At 39.0% G+C, this 20,616-nt stretch overlaps 6 protein-coding genes across 8 annotated transcripts; 1 reads left to right on the plus strand and 5 right to left on the minus strand.

Annotated features, from left to right (window-relative positions):
- Window positions 1-12: 12 nt before the first annotated feature.
- On the minus strand, window positions 13-863 carry TIC20-II (chloroplast import component Tic20-II). Its single transcript, XM_021962715.2, has one exon. The coding sequence runs from the start codon at window positions 713-715 to the stop codon at window positions 53-55; it is 663 nt and encodes a 220-aa protein (XP_021818407.1). The 5' UTR covers window positions 716-863; the 3' UTR covers window positions 13-52.
- Window positions 864-1,014: 151 nt separating this feature from the next.
- LOC110760453 (uncharacterized) lies at window positions 1,015-3,524 on the minus strand. The gene is made up of 2 exons (XM_021962716.2): window positions 2,691-3,524; window positions 1,015-1,509 (listed from the first exon to the last, which is right to left on the minus strand). The coding sequence occupies exons 1-2, from the start codon at window positions 3,270-3,272 to the stop codon at window positions 1,447-1,449; spliced, it is 645 nt and encodes a 214-aa protein (XP_021818408.1). The 5' UTR covers window positions 3,273-3,524; the 3' UTR covers window positions 1,015-1,446.
- Window positions 3,525-3,696: 172 nt separating this feature from the next.
- On the minus strand, window positions 3,697-7,032 carry LOC110760449 (KRR1 family protein). The gene is made up of 2 exons (XM_021962713.2): window positions 4,862-7,032; window positions 3,697-3,998 (listed from the first exon to the last, which is right to left on the minus strand). Exon 1 carries the CDS (start codon window positions 6,924-6,926, stop codon window positions 4,896-4,898), a length of 2,031 nt encoding a protein of 676 aa, XP_021818405.2. The 5' UTR covers window positions 6,927-7,032; the 3' UTR covers window positions 3,697-3,998; window positions 4,862-4,895.
- Window positions 7,033-7,381: 349 nt separating this feature from the next.
- On the minus strand, window positions 7,382-13,388 carry GFAT (putative glucosamine-fructose-6-phosphate aminotransferase). 2 transcript variants are annotated; one of them, XM_021962673.2, is made up of 12 exons: window positions 12,645-13,388; window positions 11,503-11,675; window positions 11,118-11,229; window positions 10,395-10,540; window positions 10,096-10,260; window positions 9,229-9,580; window positions 8,886-9,136; window positions 8,690-8,804; window positions 8,308-8,563; window positions 8,056-8,224; window positions 7,713-7,833; window positions 7,382-7,619 (listed from the first exon to the last, which is right to left on the minus strand). In XM_021962673.2, the coding sequence occupies exons 1-11, from the start codon at window positions 12,886-12,888 to the stop codon at window positions 7,750-7,752; spliced, it is 2,067 nt and encodes a 688-aa protein (XP_021818365.1). In that variant the 5' UTR covers window positions 12,889-13,388; the 3' UTR covers window positions 7,382-7,619; window positions 7,713-7,749. The 2 variants fall into 2 exon arrangements, with proteins under 2 accessions (XP_021818365.1, XP_021818364.1); XM_021962672.2 differs by having other exon boundaries at window positions 7,382-7,833.
- A 144-nt stretch (window positions 13,389-13,532) lies between these two features.
- On the minus strand, window positions 13,533-15,904 carry LOC110760416 (thioredoxin F-type, chloroplastic). 2 transcript variants are annotated; one of them, XM_021962674.2, is made up of 3 exons: window positions 15,500-15,904; window positions 13,953-14,052; window positions 13,533-13,853 (listed from the first exon to the last, which is right to left on the minus strand). In XM_021962674.2, the coding sequence occupies exons 1-3, from the start codon at window positions 15,832-15,834 to the stop codon at window positions 13,716-13,718; spliced, it is 573 nt and encodes a 190-aa protein (XP_021818366.1). In that variant the 5' UTR covers window positions 15,835-15,904; the 3' UTR covers window positions 13,533-13,715. The 2 variants fall into 2 exon arrangements, with proteins under 2 accessions (XP_021818366.1, XP_021818367.1); XM_021962675.2 differs by having other exon boundaries at window positions 13,533-13,850; window positions 15,500-15,901.
- Window positions 15,905-16,746: 842 nt separating this feature from the next.
- LOC110760434 (aspartic proteinase 36) lies at window positions 16,747-20,345 on the plus strand. Its single transcript, XM_021962697.2, has 10 exons — window positions 16,747-17,502; window positions 17,611-17,740; window positions 17,844-18,091; window positions 18,246-18,473; window positions 18,931-19,096; window positions 19,208-19,281; window positions 19,403-19,493; window positions 19,634-19,709; window positions 19,795-19,866; window positions 19,983-20,345. The coding sequence occupies exons 1-10, from the start codon at window positions 17,252-17,254 to the stop codon at window positions 20,132-20,134; spliced, it is 1,488 nt and encodes a 495-aa protein (XP_021818389.1). The 5' UTR covers window positions 16,747-17,251; the 3' UTR covers window positions 20,135-20,345.
- The last annotated feature ends 271 nt before the right edge of the window (window positions 20,346-20,616 follow it).

The raw sequence follows: 20,616 nt of genomic DNA on the forward strand, positions 1-20,616 counted from the left end.
TATAAACCAACAAAGGCAAAACCATGGCGGATGGCGGATGAGTGTCACAAGTTTAGAGCTGCCTGGCAGCGGCATCAGCAACAAAGGGCAAGTAGGGAGTACGACCCAAAATGGAACTCACCACACTATACACAAAGCAGAACACGCTAAATACGAAAATACCATTATGCCCCCAAACCATCAGCTTATACCCCAACCCGGCCCGACCCGGACTGAATATCCTCTGGATGAGCAGGGGCAGAACCAACAGCACGTCCAAGGTCACCGCCTGCATCGCGTTGAACCTCACATAGTGGCTGAAGCTAGGGTTTCTGACCACTCCCAGATAGAGGGCGAAGAAGGCCACGAAGCTCGAGTAGGGCATCGACCTGTAGAGGCTCAATAACGGGATTAAGGGCTCGAAGAGAAGCCCCAATTTGGGGAACTGGAAGAAGAGGTAACGCCCGTACTGGAGGGAGTTGAAGAAAGGGAGAGTGTATGCGACGGCCGAGATTAACCGATCCGTGGCTGGGGTTGGTGTTGTTGTGTTGTTGTTGTAGGAGGACATGCAGGTGATGTTCGATTTGGGTTTGGATTTTCGCTTCACCAGTTGAGGGAAAGAGATTGACCTGGGCGCCGCCAGGGTTGACGACGGGAAGGAGGAGCAAACATAAGATTTGGGTATTAGGGTTTTGGGGGTGGCGGAGAGGTGGAGGAGAGCTATGGAGGAGGACATGGCTGCTACTGCAACTTGTGTGAGCGAGAAACGAGAGCTTGCGTTGAGTAGGTTTATTTTAATTTAGGCCAAACTAAGGAAGACATGAACAAAGATGAACCGCCCGCTTGGCTAGCTGAAGCCCAAATTCAGACTGATAAGAGCAATAGCCCAATAGCTCATGTTTGATTTGTGGGCGCAAATTGGAAAGAAAATTTGTTTGATTTCCAGTTATACCCCTAACTTAGAAATATGCGAAAAGAAACAAAAAACAAAAAAGTAATAACAGATCAGATCACGACGGTCATAAAAACACCCTCTTAACAACATATCTCATCACAGTAAAAATAAAAAAAATCAGTTTTCACACATTTACAGAAACATTATATCTATTATAAGTAAATTTATATGACGACAACAACTGACTTAAATTTGAAGCAAATTTTAGTTAGCCAAAAAGCCAACCAGACCCAATCCCCCTGTCTCCCTGTCTCACCCTACTAAACGTAGATATCCATTCTTCCATTTTCTCTCTCCTCTTTACCAAAATTGTTGTAATTTTCCCCGCAAAGACAGAAGTATCAAGCCAACTATGTACGCACAGTATAGTAAACAAGCACACGTATTCAAAGTTTAGGACCTCCCATACCAGAATCTTCCACATCCACTTCAGGCAAAGGAGAAAACTAAAATACTATAAAAGCCCCCTGGGTTGATTGAGATTACTTGAACCATATCTCTGCCTGCACAACCTATGAAGAAGCCCTCAGTTCACTTTTCTGACTGACTTCATCCCCAAGATTCTGTGATTCAATCTGCAAAATTTATATCGATTAACTTTAGCACCGTCTCAATTAGACAAGAAAAGCCTTCACGAAAATGATCAAGCAGCACTATAACTATTGAAATTCCAAAATCCATAAAAACAAGAATCATGTCATAAATTTAGACATATCAACTCAGAACTATTACATGATAAATCTTGTCTACCAACAGTGGACGCAGTAACTGAAATTAGATATGTCTTGAACCACACAAATTATCAACATAAAGAAGTTCAACTCGAGGAAAAAAGAAACTAGATTAGGTAAATACTAATCCAGACAATGAATAGAGTGCCTCAACTAGACCGTAGTTGAAACTCTTAAAACCAAACCACAACAACATCAAATGTTTTTTTTTTTCTTGGTGCAAATCTCCTATCATACTAGTTTTCTGTGGTACAAGATGAAAATAAATATGAAAATAACTTCAAACCCAAACATTATTTTATACTCGATGAAGATGATTAATCTGTGAACGCTAGGCACAGACAGATAACAATTCCAGCAACAGTAAAAATACTCAAAGCACTAGAATCTATAAACAATGCATTAAATGGTCTCACACAAATGAAAATCTTAGAATGGATTTTAACTCAAATGAACAAACACAAAGAAAGAGTTGTCATCAAACTCAACAGACTATTAGGGAAGAATGTGCCTCATATTTTAACACCCCGAATCAAGTTTGTCCCAAAAGCACAAGCACATAAGGTTCTTACACCGTAATAGGGTGCCTAGTGGTCCACTCCACTCCTTAAAAATTCTTCTAACCTAGACATGGCCATAATGCCCCCAACTTGTCCGAAAAAACGCAGACTATTGTGAAAATGCCACATCAAGCTTATTTAGCTAAATCGGGCATAGCTTGTTAGGGAGGTGAGATATTACATCATCATTGAATTGTCTCTTAAACTAAATAGATTTGCAGCTGGTGGCTAGTGTGATCCCATCCTACGATGTTAAGCTACATTAATGTGCTCATATAATAACCTACACAAAGCATAAACTTGGTGCTGATCCTAAATGACTGAGAGTACATGAGACCAAAGCAAAGACTACAATTGGAGAGTTTACATGTATATGAGATATCAACAAAACCCCATGACACAAAAATGACAGAGAGCCAGTCGTATCATATTCATATTGAGTGGTAGCAGATATAAGAAGAATACCTTAGACGACGACCCAGATGGGGAATGAGAATAGTGGTCGGTGTGGTGAGCAACTGGATTGAAGTTGGGATCAGAAGGGTCAACGGCGGTGCAATCAGGGGGTGACTCGAAGAGGGACAAAGAGAACTGCTTGTCAACAACGCCGACATCGAAGTAAATGAGGCCAGAGCTCGGCACATCCACTCTGATCCCCTTCACTGGAAACCACAGGAACAGTTCCTGAGCCGACACCCCCGATAAGTTGGCGATTCGCCCGAAAGACAGAACGCCCGAGACGTTGAAATCGTAGAGCACCTGGTTCTCGAACTTGGCGTGGCATGGCTGCGCTAGCAACACCCGGAATTCTCCAGTGCTGCCGTTTAGAGAATATTCCGTTATGCCTTTTGGGAGGATCCCCATGGGAAGGCCCTGCTGCCGCAGGTGGTCGTAGATGCTCGACGACGAACTTACGGCGGTGGCCGTGGTGGGGAAGGGGAGGACCACAACCACCACTAGGAAGAGGATCAAAACCCATCTTTCCAAATTAAGGGATTGTTTGGGAAATTGAGGGAAAATGAGGGATTTTGGACAAGGACCGTCCATCTTTCTTCCTTTGCCTTCTTTGGTTTTGGTTTTGGTTTTGGGGTGAGAGAGAGAGAGAGAGAGAGAGAGATAAGAGAGAGTTTCTTCTGTTTTGTTGATTGATTTTGATTGTTTAAGGTTTTGAGAGAGAAAAAAGAAAGAAACAAAAGACAGCGTGACAGGGAGGAGGGTTTGGTCATTGGTGTTTTAAACAGTGCTGGAACTCGGAGGTTAGAATGCAGGCTGGAGCTAGCTAATACCAAAAAACAGCGTTTTTCATTTTGGGGTGTGTTTCAAATTTCAATCTCTAATTCTAACCAATTTTAGTTGCTTTTTTCAAGTATCTTCTTGACAAGCAAAGCCAGCTTCCAAATTATTTTCATGACCGGCCAAAAATTAAAAAGGGAAAAACCTACAAGTTGATTGAATTGGAATGCCAAAGAGAGACAGCAACACGATCATACATAGTAGACCTTTGTCATATTTTTGACATTGATAAACAGCTTAATTCGACAACACAAAAAACAATATGATTTTAGTTTATTCCGAGTCCTAAAGTACATGTTTTCATAAAATGTGAAAACAAAAGGTGACAATATCGATCAAAAAAGTCTTCCTCCCAACTTCTTCTCAAGTGTTCGCCTTGGTTATGCTGCTATAAGCTTAACAAAACCCACAACATGCTTCCACCTTCTTTGGAAAAATTGTAGTCCTCCATCCCCATGTTACAAGTAACCAAAAAACAACCTGTGGACATTAAAACCGAATGAGCTAAGAAGTATGGTTTAAAGTGAAATCCGACATTGAGCAACAGTATCCAAAATCCATAATATTTAAGGAAATAACAACAATGTGAAATGAAACTAGAATTCAGGAGGAAAAGAAAGAAAACAAAAAAGCAAATTCTAAATATCTAGCTTCAGATATGAATAAATACCCCCACGTACATGTAGACATTTGAAAACAAAATAAAACATGGCATTGTTTTGGCATAAAATGAGAAGTGTATGGAACTAAGGCTGACAATTCACCCAGCTAACAAACAGGAAGTTGTAAAAACTGATTAAAAACAGGTACAATTTCAATTAATATAACTTGTGCAACGCAATATCATTTATCAGAAGTGGAGAGGCATCTTACACATAAGTTTATATATGCCCTTGATCCGCATCAGTATAACTCATCAATGTGTTCCACTTTAAATTTTTTTTATAAATCATCAGTGTGGAACAGTAACAACGTTATGCATTCAAATCGAAGTGCCATTACGCAATTGCTTCCTTCCAATGCCCAAACCCACTGAATGTTCCACAGAATAGTACATGCCCTTTCAATCCCTAAACTGGTATCAACTTGTTTATCTACATAATCTTTACCCAAAAGACAAGTATGACCGACCTACAATGTGCAATTTCGCTACAACAGGAACAGTGCGCTAGTAGGTTGAGTTTTAACTTTTAATCTAAGCTACAAACATTTACAATTTATTTCCAGCCACCACATCAGATCTTTAAATCAGTACAACATACCATGCAAGAGAGGGAGACAGGGACGATAATACGTGAATATGAAAATATATATCTCAATGCTTAAGTTTGTGAAAGAATCACCTGTCTACTGCTCTGTTTTAACTAGAGGTTCTGATCAGTGCTTTCCTTTTTTCTTAGATTTTACAGGCATCAACCCATATGCCATGAGCCTAGAAGCCGGTAACTTTCGTGCAGCTTGGTTACGCCTTCTTCTAGCACTCCTGGATGGGTTGCCCTTATCGCCATTTGAGTCCACTACTTGTTTGTTCCCATGTTCTGGGGCACCCATTGATGACTGTCCGGCAGCATCCATTGATAAATTCAAATCCTTAGCATCACTTATTTTCTGCATCTTGCGGTTCTTTTTGTTACCTGGCTTTCCTTGTTTGAAAATTTCTTTAACCTTCTGTTTTATCTCATTTCTCTTGTTGTTTGGTACCTTCCACTCTTTCTCTGTATAAGGAGCAAGCTTTTTTAAAGACACATATTGATTCAACTCCTTTTCATCCATCACTAATATCTCAGCAGTAGATAATCCATATCTATTAGGTTTTATTTTAGCATACTTGAATCTAGTCTTCAAGTCTCCAATTGTATCCTCGTAATCCAACTTATAGTATTCATCCATCATCTCCTTTTTAGCTCTCTCCAATAAAGAGAGTTTACGCTTTTTCTCTTGTTTACCTTCCTCAGACACTGTCTCTTCTTCTTCTTCTTCTTCTTCTTCTTCTGCTTCTTCTTCTTCTTCTTCTTCTTCTTCTTCTTCTTCTTCTTCTTCCTCTTCTTCATGGTCACCAACATTCTCCTTCTTGAGCTTCAAAACCTTCTCCCTTGCAGCTAAGAACCCATCACCGGACCCGACACTATCCCAACCTTTGGGCAGCCCAAGTAACTCATCCTCCTTATCAAAATCCGGTTTCTCAATCTCACCACCATCCTCATCCATATCACTACCAAACGCTAAGTCAGCATCCTCCGCCTCATAATACTCCTCACCAAAAGCCTTCTTCATCATCCTATCATACTCCTGGGGATTAAATTCCTTCTCCAACTCCTTGGCATCAAAGGAAGACACCTCGCCCTCCTTAATCCCCGCAATCTCCATAATCTTCTTAAGCTTCTCATTGTTCTCCTTCTTCTTCAAATTTTTCAAATGCCTCAATTCCTCCTCCCTCTCCAACCTTGCAATCTCCATCCTATCCTCCTTGCTCTTCCTCTGCTCCTTCCTCGCCTTGACCTTCTTCCTCACCGACCCCTCAACTTGCCTGGAATGCCCCAAAATCCGATCCCCTGCATTCTCCTGGAACCTATGCTCGTACTCCTCTTGCCTTTCAATCTCCATCTCGTCCTCAGACACCATCTCCAAATCCTCCTCATTTACCTCGGGACCGCTTCCCTTGCTCCGCTTATCCTCCTTCCATTGCTGAAACTTGATGAAGTCCCTGAGAAACCTAGCATTTTCATCCTCATCGGGGAAACACTCATTCAATTTCTGGTCGTACTCAGCATTAACAACATTATCATCGTCATCATCGTCCCCCACAGCATTCTTATCTTTTTCTACCAATAACTCGCCATTATCATCCTCTTCCTCCTCGGCAACGGCACTTAAGAATTCTTTCCTTCTGTGTTCTTGCTCTTCATCGTAGACCTTGGTGTTATTATCATCCTCCTTAAGTTCGGGGCCATCCTCGATCAAATGCTTAGCCACCACATCTTTCAAGTACATCTTCTTCTTAGCCTTGCCATTCCCTTCCCCTTTGGCGCGGGTCTTTTCGGTTCCATCAGATTTAAACAATTCAACATCTTTGTTTTTCAAGCTAGGGTCTCGATTTTTTACCTTGATTAGAGCTTCCAAAAACTCCAAGTCTTTCTTCTTGGAATTGGCCAAAAGGATGTCATCTTCGTCCTCGGAGGACGAGGATTCTGAATCCGAGTCTGATTGTCGAGAGGGGTCGGCTACAAGGCCTCGCTTCTTCAACTCCTCGTAACGTTGGAGGTCCTCCCGCTTCTTGTTGTGCTCGTACCTGCGAGCGTATTCTTCATTGATTTTGATCTGTGGAATATCGTCGTTTTCGTTTTCGATTTCCATTTCCATTTCGTTTTCGGAGTCGCTGCCGCCGTCGAATAGCTGAAGACCACCCATAGTGTTTCCGTGAAATTTAGGCCTCGCTTCTTCTTCCTCACTTTGGGGGCTGGGGCTGAGGCTGGGGCTGGGGCGGGGTTTAATTAGTATTTAGGGTTTCAGTGTTAGTTCTGCTTCAAAAAGGCTGCCCTTTTATATTATGCATTTAACACCGGAAAAGAAGAAGAAAATAATACTAATTTTATTTGGAATTTCATTTTTTTTTTGGTTGGTTTTTTTCCCGTTACTACTAAGATTAGGAATTTAGAAAGTTTAAATATTTTTTCGTTTAATTTGGCGCTCACTGACATCCCAATAAGCTCTTACTTTTTTTTGTTTCGTAATTATTTACATTTTATTAAGTTGATGTTTTACGTATTTGTCATGCCTTTGCTTTATATATACAGACGTATGACAGGCAAATAAAAATGGTGAGCTCCGTCATCCGTGAGAGAGAGAGAGAGAGAGAGAGAGAGTTGAAGAAAAAAAGATATATTGTCCAATGCAAATAATATTGCGCTATTACAAAATATATCTCCATGTTCAAATGTAGATGTTAAAAATGAAATGACGGATACAAGATCAAAAGAAGAAAACAAACTCCGCAGGAAGAGGGAGACACAGGGCGTGTTAGTATTGTTCCTTCCTAGTTGTATTGATTTACAAAGCTGAAGATTCACAACAACCTCATCAGCATCACACCAGACATTTTACCTACATATTACACATCAAACAAAAGGTGATTTTTAGCAGCATTCAGCTAAGGTCTTGATGTTCTCAGCATAATTTAGGAACGCACACACCAACGAGTATATGAGGTACGTCCATCAAAGTTGAAACTTGTTTACTGCGTAGTCACACTCTTCGCAAGATTCCGAGGCTGATCCACATTGAAACCTCTTAAAACAGTGAGATGATATGCCAGCAGCTGCACCACGGGAGGAAAAGAAAAATATCACAACCAACCAATGACACATTTCACTCATTCTCAAGGTCAAACAACAGAAAAGTTACGAGGAAGAACTACCTATTAATACTCAAAAATGTAAAACTGCCTAGCATTATTAATGTCAGACACGAGCAGAAACGCAGCTGACTCCAACCCAAATAATAATCATAGTGTAATATAAAATCAAATGACAAAAAATACCTGCAATGGAACAATATTAACTACAGGTTGAAGGCAATCCTCAAGCTGAGGAACTTCAATCACTCGACAAGATCCCCCAGGGCACACAGATGCAGCATCTCCTTTCGAACACATTACTATCAGACGTCCTCTGCGGGCATGAAGCTGCTGAATAACTGATTGCTGCTTACTGTAAATTATCAAAAGTCATCATTAAGAAAACCAGGTGCATTTTCAAAGCATGTAAGCGCTCCCAACTATGACAGGACAAACCTGAAGCAAGCATCACGGGTAGCAATCACAAATGTAGGGAGATTTTCATCAACTAAAGCCAAAGGACCATGTTTCATTTCACCGGCAAGTATTCCTTCACTGTGCATAAGGGCCACTTCTTTTACCTTCAAAGCACCCTCCAGAGCTGTTGCATAGTTGTATCCTCTCCCAAACACAAGAAGTGACTGTTCAGCTATCAGTTCTTGTGCAAGATCCTTCATCGTCTGGTCAAGCTTGAGGACCTCCCTGACTTTGTCTGCAATAAGCATATAGGAAAAATTCACTTTGTTATGCTTTCTTGCAAGTTACTTCTTGGAAAACAGACTGGAAAACGAAGTACATTGCAGTGATATGCTAAGAAAAGAAAATAACCAGAACTCACTTGGCAACTCAAATAAACCGTCTATTATAGCCTCTCTTCTTGCTTGATTGGAAATTGTGTCACCTCCTATAGCTAGTGCTAGCATAGCCATCACCACTATTTGACTTGTGTACGCCTATTAATGACCATGATAAGACTGTCAATTAGAAATACGAAAAATCACAAAAACAAAGATAGAGTAAAATTGCAAATTTACCTTAGTACTTGCCACACCAATCTCAGCACCAGCATTTATATGAACACCACAGTGTGTATTCCTGGCTATTGCACTGCCAACAGTATTTGTAATGCCAACGCATAATGCACCATTTTCTAGAGCATATTCCAATGCACTCAAACTATCTGCTGTTTCACCAGATTGACTGACAAAGACTGCTGTATCTTCTCTGTATATAGGTCCTTGCCGATCCAACAAATCACTAGCAATTTCCATTGTAACAGGGATACCTATATTGTTTATAGGTTCAACTAACCAGAAAAGAAGCAAAACGAACAAATAACAATCAGGAAAGGATTTTTGACAGCCAAAAAGCACTTACCAGAAAGTTCTTCCAATATTGGTCTTGCAGCTAAGGCAGCGTTGTAGCTTGTACCACAACCAATGAAAACAATTCGCCTGCTTCGCCTAATTGTTTTAAGGTGATCCTTCAGTCCGCCAAGGAGAACAGTCTTGGCTTTGCAGGAACCTCCACGTAAAAGTCTCCCCCTCATTGTGGTTGTTAGAGATTCAGGCTGTTCATGAATTTCTTTCTGCATATAATGTTTGTAATTTCCTTTGTTTATTTGTTCAACCTCCATCTCAAGAATGGACAATGCTCTTTGTACTGATGCAACTCTTGAAAGGCCACCGTGCTGCCCTTTATCGAACTTTAAGATAGAAACACCTCCGTCCTGAAACAACCGCCACCATGGGTAAAAACAAAATAACTTCAATTTTCCGAAGCAATTAAGTACAACAAGCAAAGAAATCAGAATCAATAATATCTTGGCACGACATATTGGTAGAGTAAACCAAAAGGTCCAAACAGCTATATGAGGACTAAGGACATAAACTTAAAAGGTAATTATCACAAATGCAGAGCATGTATAAGAATGAATGTTTAGGAAGAAAATTTGGTAAAGTAAATTGAAAAGGCCAAAAAAGAGTGGGAATACTAGGAAAAAACTATCAAAAACAAGTTTCATCCTAATTGTAAAATTAAGCATACAAGAAATAAAAACTATATAGACACTGAAATGGAAGTTAAATAAATCCTTAATTAGAAGAAAGGCATAAGCCCTGTATAGATATACTTTATGTTAAAACAGATGGTAGGACACATCTTAGGTCCCTATGCACTACGCCGATATGCGACTGTCCTATTAAAAATTTAAAACATAACAAAATACAACACTTAAGTAAGTACCTTAAGATGTACTACTTCACCATCTTCAATCACCAAAACCTTTTTAGTGTGTTCAACTACAGCATTGGCATCACTGGATAAAAAGAGTTCCTTAGCATGTCCGCTTTTTGAAAGGAAATTATCATCTTGGAAAGTAGATCCATTGCTAGCATTTTCATTAAATTCCTGACATGATAGCATAAGTGTCAACCAAGGTCAGATATCAGGCCAAAAGTGTCGATGAAAAACTATTACAGGCACATATAATTAAAAACTTAATATTTAGCCAAAATTGTTAAGCTATTCCAAATGTAGCATACTTTGACACCAAGGAGCAATGGACTGCCACGCTTGCAAGCAATCAACTCATTTGGATAATGCTGGCTTTTAAAAATCAGGGCATATGCTCCTTCAAGATGCCTCATAACCTCAAGCACAACTTGACTAAATGTGATAGTATGGTCACCTGAAACATAAACATAACACTCTAACATCACCCTAGATTGTGCTTTAAAGAATTATGTGAAATGGAAAAAATAAAAATAAAAATAAAAGAAACAACAGAATCAAAGGAATGCACTTTATCAGGAAGTGCACTTATATACTACCCCTAACAAAATTAAAATACATTCATCCTGAAAAATGAGGAAATAAATAAATAATTCAGTTGATCTGTCCACCCCTATCCTACAGAAGCCCATTTCCCGCCTTGGCTACTGCATCTTTGGGCAAATATGGAAAGAAAGAAAAAAAAAGAGCTCCGGGGCTAATGAAGAAGCTTTTTGCTTCCAGAGTAATTCAATAGGGCAACCCTTTTAGTATTTGAGTTAATAAATTCTTTTTTACTTTCAAAGCAGTGAAGGGATCAACCCACTAGACTGTCACAAATATCAGGTGATGAGTTCTGAATAGCTAAAAGAAATAACTGCACGAACTATATTAATCACAATTTTGCATTAGCAATTAAAGATTTTGAACTTCAAATTGTAAGTTATACTCATTAACTAAATGTTTAGCTTACTTCCAGTTACATATAAAATTACCTTCTCCTTCTTTAGCTTTATCATAAACATATTTGGCAAGCTTTGGAATTACTTCTGTATCAGTTTCAGATTGAAAGGTGAATCCATGCCGGACCAGTGATTCCTTTAAGGCCTGAGAAAGTGAACAAGAACGTAAATCAGCAGAGCCATTGATGACAGAGGCTGTTAGGCATACAGTCCAAAAATAAAGTAAACTTTAGTACAATCCAAAAGTAAATAAACATATTCATACCTAGGCAATCATCTAACCACAATAGTTTTTCTCTTCTTTTCTTTTTTCAACTTTGATAAAGTAATATTTTCATCATAAAAAAGGTTGCATTCAGCAAGAACAATAATCTCAAAAAAGAAAGAAAAAGTTCTACAACTGAAATCTTTATCGAACCTCATAATTAGTGATAACTCCATTGTGAACAACCAAAAATTCATTTCCAGAGCCAGAACTCTGTGGATGGCTGTTCCTTGGAGCTGGCTCTCCATGAGTAGCCCACCGGGTGTGCGCTATTCCAGCATGGTGAGAGAAACATTCTTCTAAATTTAACTCTGTTTCGGCAACCTCTGGATTTACAAAAAATAAACATTAATTCCAGGGATTCGGGATAGATTTTATTTTATTTTATTTTAAAAAGGAGAGGCATATATTACTATCCTTGAAGGACAGTCAACAAAACTATAAAATCAATATATACAGCTGATAAACAGAAAATGTATGTATTTCAGCTCCGTGTACTTGCTTTAAAAGTTTTATAAGATATTAATTCTGGATTGTAATAGGACAAAGTGATACTGCAATTAGTAATTTCCCAACTTTTAAAAACTGGAACATCACCGGACTCAACCATAAGCACGTAAAATTGGTTTAGTATGAGAATCTAGTAAGTTACTAACTGTCCAAAAGGCTCAACCTATTATTCCAAAAAAGTGATTTATTTATTTCAATATTCAAATTTTAAACATTCCCTAACTAACAAGTAACCAGCATTTTCTTTTCAAGCTTAGTGTAGGGAGGATGTCGGATGAGAAAATGTTATAAACGCATAAGAAATACCAAAGACACTGACGCTAAACAAACTAATACTAGAAAAAGAAATGTTTACAAAAAAAACAAAAAGGAAAGAGGTCCAAAGTTCCAAACTTGTGTTTTGCTATTTCTTTTGTGCATTCCTATGCCCAAACGGTTGGTAAGGTTAAGCTGGCATTGTCTGGTCCAAACCCAGCCTCAAAGAGTGCAGGTCTAAAAACCCAAACCACATCTACCCAACCCGACACGAATAACAAGTAAACAATGAAACTTTAATGAAGAACAATGATACAGAGCTGCATTTATATTCGACCAAAAAAAACAGCTGCATTTATTGTTACTGGGTTGACCCGCCAAAATAACCCGGACCAATTTTACTGGGTCAACCAGAGAAGAACATAACGCCGGGCTCAAATTTACAGTTTCTTTACTGTTCAACATTTTCCCGGGAAACAAAACAGAATGTACAAGTAAATGAATAATTTTTATTTTTTTTTAAGAGTTACCTTGGTAGACGGATTTGACGAGGCTCTCGATGTTTCCCTCCTGGCGAAAAACTAGTGGGGGAGGCGGAGAATTGGAGGAAGATTGGGGAGTGTTTGGATCGAGGGAAAAGGAATGGTCGATGGAAATCCCAGCGGAATCGTAGCCTCTGTATTCCAAACGCCTGAGACCATTGAATAGCACCTGAAGAATATAACGCCTCTCTCTGTTGACGTTGTAATTCAGATATGCAAATATCCCACACATTTCTCTCCCTTCTTCTTCTTCTTCTTCTTCTTCTTCTTCTTCTTCTTCTTCTTCTGGATTTGAGAGAGAAAGAGAACGAGAGAGAGGGAAGAGGAAAAGATCAACTTGTAAGAAAAAAGAAAGGCGGAGCAATTTGACTTTTGACCTTCTTTTGTTTTTATAATTTTGAATTATAACTTTATTCGGGGGAGGGGAGGGTGTGTTTTGGTATCCTGTAGAAGATCGAGACACTAGAATCTGCAAAGAAGGTTAAGAAGGTATGCTTGTTATATTGGGGAAATGTTAGGGGTGGTGTTGTCTTTTAGCTTTACATCACCGTGTTACGGTGGCGTTATTTCATTGGTGCCCAAGTTAACAGTATGGGCCACCAAGCATTTAGGGGACGAATGCAAGTGTAGGGCGTTTACCATACCGACCATTATTGTCTCTAAATAATTTTCCTTTTTAACAAATCATTGCCTAATCAACTAGCCTAATCCAAATCTACTTCTAGTTTCTTTGTTGGAAGTTTGAAGAGAGATTTTTTCATGTGTCATCTCTCATCTGGCTTCCTTTCCTTGTCTGTTTCACTCTTTTTTCTTTTCCAACATGTTGTCTCTAACATCCTGCTGGAATCTCTTTCTATGAAGCAGATTAATGTTGCATTTCTTCTCCTTTCAAGCAGATTATGGTTGCATTTCTTCTCCTTTCAAGTTTCAACTAGAGTTGCAAAGGAAGCGTCACATGGATACATAGATAGATACAAGTAGAATAATAATCAGAGTTCCAAACAGACGTTTTTCCTTGCCTTATAACATCTCATCTCATGGAGAAAAATTTAAGGCGTTTCAGCTCGATCTAACAACGTCTATGGCAGCAACTAAATCATCGAATTTGGCCCCCTTCACTTCTTTTACAACCTGGTTGTCCTTCAAAATCTTGAAAGTTGGCACCACCCTTATCCCAAGCTCCTTTGCCAATGGCTGCTAACAACAACAATCACTCACCATTAAACATAAGATTGAGCACCGGAAAAACACTTGACTCGAGTAAAGAAAATTCAAGCAAGCATCACGATAACCAACCTTATTTTCTTGGTTACAATCAAGCTTTAAAAATACAACATCAAGATATTTCTTTGACAATTCTTGATATTTTGGAGCAATCACCTTGCAAGGACCACACCTGCAGAGTTCAAACCAGGAATAAGAAATCAGGTGTAATTAGATGTAATGATACAGAAGCAGAAGCAGGATGAGGAAATAAAACACAAGAGATAGTAAATCTATCCCTAGACCTGAGTAATGTATTGTTTTTCTTATGCCTGTCCATGGATCATTCATAACCCATATCCAATCCTACCATCTTCCAACAACAAGAAGTGAAAACCACTACATCAGGATTCCCAGAACTTCCAGAATTAAGCTTAAAAATAATGATCTAACACAAACAATACTACTACTCCTCTATGGGATACAGAACGAAAATTAATCCAACCCAACTTGCTAAGCTCAGATCATATTGTAAGTTCAAATATTCGATAGTCTTCCAGTTAAGAGTCAGATCACATTTCAATGGTTGAAATACAGTAAATCTTAAATCTCACAGTAACACAGAATGTGTATAATGACCAACTAAAATATAGTTTCAAAGACCAAAGCTTTGACAATTCTGGTGGTCCCATAAATGTAGACTAAATAGGGTTCATTTCTACGCCTCTGAAGGATTCAATTCAAGCCTGAGTGAGTGCAATGAAAACTATTTGGTTCTGTTCTTGCAAATGGCTTGGACTTGTGCTATTGAATTTTGACAACTTTGATGAACTGTGAAGGTTAAAGAAGCAAGGAGAGCAGCATGAATTAATCAGCACTCTTTTAAGCCATGAAATTTGTACAATCATCGTGACACGACTGGGGACTGTTGGTACATGGCAGAAAATCAACAAGCAGATCACCCTAATCAACCAACAAGATGGTCAGTGCAAGAATTGCCACTGTTCAAATTCAATTTCCAAAGGCTTGTTTAATCCAAACAACCTAGCATAAGATTAAGGGTTATTAAAGCATGCAGAACGAATTCAAGATTCAAGATCACGCATACAAACACAAGCAAATGGATATCAAGAATAGCATTTCAATCAAAAAAAATTAAACGAATTAAAGCAGGGCTACAATTCCATGTTTCATTCAACAACTTGTCCCAACTAAATTCCACAAACTTAAAAACAACATTCTTGCTTTTATGCAATTTGCACAAACCACTGTAAGTAATATGTGAAACCAAAACTTCAGCTGAAATCTACATTTTGAAATTTCATTCAAAGAAAATCTTACACTTTGAAAATCCACTTCATTATTCGTGTAAAATGAATAAGGGGGAAACAAACACATAACATTTCTCGACGAACAGGATAGTTGTTTGTTCTGATTTTCTTTCCCGAAATTTTCAGAATTGGCCAAAACTCACTTCAATTTCATTGCTTAATCCGCACCACCCACGTATTCACATACAAAATTCAGGTTCTCCACTCTGAACAAGAGTTTTTGTTTCCTTTATTTAGAATTAATTTATGGAATTTCCCGCGAACCAAACAGAAAGCAGAGATGTAAAAACAGAAAGAAATGAAGCATACCATTGCGTGTACATATCGAGGACGACGGTCTTATCGCCGGCGGCCTTGACGATGGGCCAGAAGGTGTCCTTGTCAACCTCCGTGACCTGACCCACATTGACAGTGGGGCCTACAGTGTCCAAGCTCGACTTCACCGTAGAGGCCCAGGCCCGCTTCCTCTTACTGGTTGTTACACCACTCAAGCCCACTGCCACATTCTTCCTCTGCGACTGCGAGAGGAAGCAGCTTGAACTTGAAGTAGAAGAATAAATGATCGGATGCTTCGCGGCGCAGGGTATCGTCGTTGAGGAGCTAATGGAGCGAGGAGAGAGAGCAGCAGCAGTCTGCAGAGCCATTTCTGAGAGAGAGAGAGAGAGAGAGAGAGAGAGAGAGAGCCAAGTGAATCCGTTGCAGCTAGCGAGAAACAATTGAGGACATATACAAGAGGAGAAGGGTGATTTTGAGAAAGACTAATATGCCCTTTCGGTTTGTGGGTTGGTATGAGAAACCCGGTGTCATTTTCGTCACGTCGCGAACTTGTTATCTTGTGTGGATGAAAGAAATGGCGAGGCATGCTAAGGAAAAGACAGCATTGCCCTGAGACGTTTTCGGAGCAGTTGTGGGAAATCAGGGGATATTTTGGTCGCTTTAGAATAATTTGTTCAATCCTAATGACGGAATATACCTTTTGTTTACTGTTTGTTGAGCGGATTGTAGTGACAGGAATGAGTGGTTGTGGTGGGAGAGAGCTTATGGGAAGGTGAAAGTGACGGAAGAAATAGTGATGTCATATTTGGCTTTTAGGTGGTGAGAAGACCAAATTAATCATTTGATATTTATTTTGTAATGGAAAATGTTGGGGTGTTTAAGTCATTTGGCTGATCAATTAGTGAAGCAAGCGGCATGCTTGCATCGTCCACATAAATGGGAAAAAGAAAAAGAAAAAAGGGAATTGATGAAGAAAATACATAATTACAATTTGGCATTTTTAATATGGTCGTCGACATGAATTTGGCAAGCGGCAAGCCGAAACAAGTTAGGTTGACCCAACCCACTCCCCTAACCAAGTACTTGCAGCCCATGACCAATTAAGGCCCAAAGTAATATTTCTTTAAATTATAAATAAACAAAAGTCTATAGTTGGCTTAGCACTGACCTGTCTATTAAATTCAATTGAGTCAATTGAGTCAATTGAGTCAATTGAGTAGAGAGAGAGAGAGAGAGAAAGCAATCAAAGTTTAAAACTTTATTGTAGTAAAACACAAGACAAAACCATAGAAAACAGAAAAACAAAACATAATGAACAGTAAACACAAACAAAGATATTAGGAAATCCCAAACAAACAAAACCAAAATAGACAGAAAAAGTAAAACAATTACAAAGGTTGACGTAGTTTACTATTTTAGAAAGACGTGCCTTTCGGCGTTGAAAACGCGCGACTCTTTCGTTTCTCATCCCCCCCTCTCTCTCTCTTCTGTCTTTTCTTGCACATTCCCTCTTAGACATATGCCCCTTTTCCCTCTGCCACCCCACCCACCTTGTTACTTGTTGTTTCTCCACCCAACTCGGCCATGAATTTTCCACAAAACCCACATTTCTAGTTAAGCCTGGGTCTGGGTTTTGTCCCAAAAAAGGGTGGTTGTTGCTCGTTGGGGGTCCAATTCCAAACATCAACTTTTCAAAATTGAACCTTTGAGTTGTATTCAATCTCTGTTTTGTTAAGTCACCTTCCAGATTCCTGTTTGTTGGGTAAATCAAAATTATATTGAAAAATGGCTCTTGGAACAACAACAACAACAACAAGAGTGGCCGTGTTGGGTGGTATTCTGCTTTTCTTCGCATTGGTTTTGAATGTGTCTGGTAACTTGGTGTTCTCCGTCAACCATAAGTTCAAGGGTCGTGACAAGCAGGTGTCTTTGAGTGCATTGAAAGAGCATGATGCTCGCCGTCATGGTAGGCTTCTCGCCGCAGATGCTGCTGTGGATTTGCAATTGGGTGGCAATGGTCATCCTTCTGAAGCTGGGTACGTATTCTTCTGCTTTTGGTCATTATCGTCTTCTTCTTCTTGTTTTGCATAAACTTTGGATATCCAATTGTGGTTTTGGTCATTGAATGGTTTGACTGGTTTTAGGCTCTACTTCGCTAAAATCGGGATTGGATCTCCTCCAAAGGACTTTCACGTGCAAGTTGATACAGGAAGTGACCTTTTATGGGTGAATTGTGCAGAATGCGAAAACTGTCCCACTAAAAGTAATCTTGGTGTATGCGTCTTTGCCCTTTTTCTTCTTCTTTTTTTTCATATTACATGTGTCGTGCTCATCAAGAAAACAGTATTTATGCCTTGTTTTAATTATTCTGCTACAGTTTAAACTCTCAGTATATGATACAAAGAGCTCTTCAACTTCAAACAAGGTTACTTGTGATCAAGAGTTTTGCACCTCCACACTGGATGGTCGACTTCCTAGTTGCAAGCCAAATATGCTCTGCAATTATAATATCGCCTACGGAGATGGAAGCGCAACTTCTGGATACTATGTGAAGGACAACATACAACTCGATAAAGTAACAGGAAACCATCAAACCACATCAACAAATGGGACTGTAGTTTTTGGGTGAGTCGCGGCCATTTCTATGTAGCCTTTCTCATTACTAAACTTTAGCCATTTCTATGTAGAATACTTTCAGCTTCCTTATTTGACTTTGCATAATCCATTGTTGCTATGGACTTCCTGTGTGCATTAAGCTACGTCTCTTGCGGATTAATAGGTGTGGAGCTAAACAATCTGGGAATCTTGGTAAGTCTCCTGCAGCAGTTGATGGGATACTTGGTTTTGGCCAGGCAAATGCATCCATCATTTCACAACTAGCTTCATCTGGAAAGGTGAAAAGACAATTTTCACATTGCTTGGATAATGTAAAGGGTGGAGGAATCTACGCCATTGGGGAAGTGGTGGAACCAAAAGTGAAAAATACAACTCCCTTGGTACCAAATATGTATGTGACACTATCTCTCAATCCTTCGTACTAAAGTGGCTCATAATTGTACAATGCTAACTGAAATTACTCAATAAATCCAACAACTAGATTAAGGAACTACCCGCTATATTGCCATGGAAATTGCCATTTGATTTCGTAGTGTCTGCAACAAAGGTAGCTTCAAGTTATAGATCCTGAAAGTTATGCATACTGAATATCGAAGAAACAGATAACTGTAACTACATGTTTTTTAGTGACAGGCTGCTGGGAACCTTGTTAGAGTGATTATAGCGCTCAGGATGAGCTTTAACTTCATAAATACAGTTGCATTATGAACCTTTTTTTTCTTTTCTGGTTACCATAAGAGCTCCCTACATAGGTTTATAATTAAAGGATGTTTCATTTTTCTTTCTTCAATCAGGTTAGGCATTGGCTTATGAAACTTGTGATAATTTAATTTTATTGAATATCTTAGGCCACATTACACTGTTTCAATGAAGACAATTGAGGTGGGTGGTGATGCTATAGAACTTACCACAGATATATTTGGCCTTTTTGGAGACCGGAAGTCGGCAGTAATTGACAGTGGAACAACGTTGGCTTATCTTACACCGGAGGTTTTTGAACCTTTTATGAAAAAGGTAGCCACTGAAGCTCTTGAAGTCCCATTCATTTGGATTTTGTTGTCTAAATAAATACATTGTTTTTTTTCTTGTTGAGAAAACCTTACATTGGTATTTTTGATAAATCAGATATTCGCTCGGCAGTCTGGATTGAAGTTACATACTGTTGAGGAGCAGTTTACATGTTTTGAGTATACCGGAAAGTAAAGCACTAACTTAGCTTAGCTATTACTTGTGTTACATGTGTTGGTTAGTCTAAACACCAGAATAGCAGCTAGACTTGTAGAAAGCTACCTTACATTTCCTTATCATTTTTGCTTGCAGGGTTGATGATGGATTTCCAATTGTAAAGTTCGGTTTTAAGAGTTCTGCTTCAATGACTGTATATCCTCATGACTATCTGTTCCGACTACGTGTGAGTGTTTTATCACATTTTCCAAATTTTATTTTGTGATGCACTGACATATAATTTTCTCAAGTTTATTGTAGATTTATACTCTTCTTTTTAGTAACAACAATATTAATTCATTTAAAATTGTCATGACATATACACAGGACAATGTCTGGTGTTCTGGTTGGCAGAGCAACTCGATGAAATCTAAAGATGGAAAGTCCGTGACTCTTCTGGGAGGTTAGAGTCTTGAGAATTACATGTTGGAAACAAATCACATGTGTGAATCTGATTCATTGAATTTTGTAATTGTTCCCAATTGCAGACTTGGTACTTTCAAATAAGCTGGTCCTATATGATCTTGAAAACCAGGCCATTGGGTGGACTGATTACAACTGTGAGTAACATTCAGCCAGCCATTGGGTGGCAGTGTTCGATTTTATGTTTCTTATTGTTAGCAGGTTCATGAGCATGACCTGCCTTGATGTTTTGTTTTGTTTTGTTTTGTTTTAGGCACTTCAAGCATTAAACTGAAGGATGACAAGTCAGGGCAGGCATACTCTGTTGGTGCCCACAATCTTTCTTCAGCATCCAGCCGCATAATGAGAACAACACTATTGACATTCCTGTTATTAGTAATTGCCATGCTGCAAATATTGCATTAATTCAACAAGTGCTACTTTTTTAACATCCATTAACTCTGGTGCACCCTAATTTGTTCAACCCAAAATGATAATAAAAAAGAAAAACATACCAATTATTTTGGAAGTATTTATCTGTCTTTCCAGGTGGTGATAGTTTTTGTCCACCCTTCTGGTTCGACCTCTTTTCTTTTCTCTTTTGTATGAGCTTGTCTGTAATTTTCATTCAAGCCTCATCATCCTCAGAAATTCCTTAAGAATTCATAGGACTGATATCTCTGAAGGATTCAATGTATGCATTTGATTAGACCATGAGATGAGACCTACTATCTGTCTGGGGTGGCTTTTATTGTTGATTCTAACAGACCATGAGGCATTTATAATTTATAGTAGTGAGTGAGTGAGTGAGTGAGTGAGTGAGTGAGTGTTAAATGCTTGAAATGTACTGACCGCCTCCTGGCCATTATATTGTATATTCTGCCTACAGCACTAAACACCTTACAAGA

Source organism: Prunus avium, chromosome 6, assembly GCF_965620075.1.
Source record: "Prunus avium chromosome 6, drPruAviu1.hap1.1, whole genome shotgun sequence".
NCBI lineage: Eukaryota > Viridiplantae > Streptophyta > Magnoliopsida > Rosales > Rosaceae > Prunus > Prunus avium.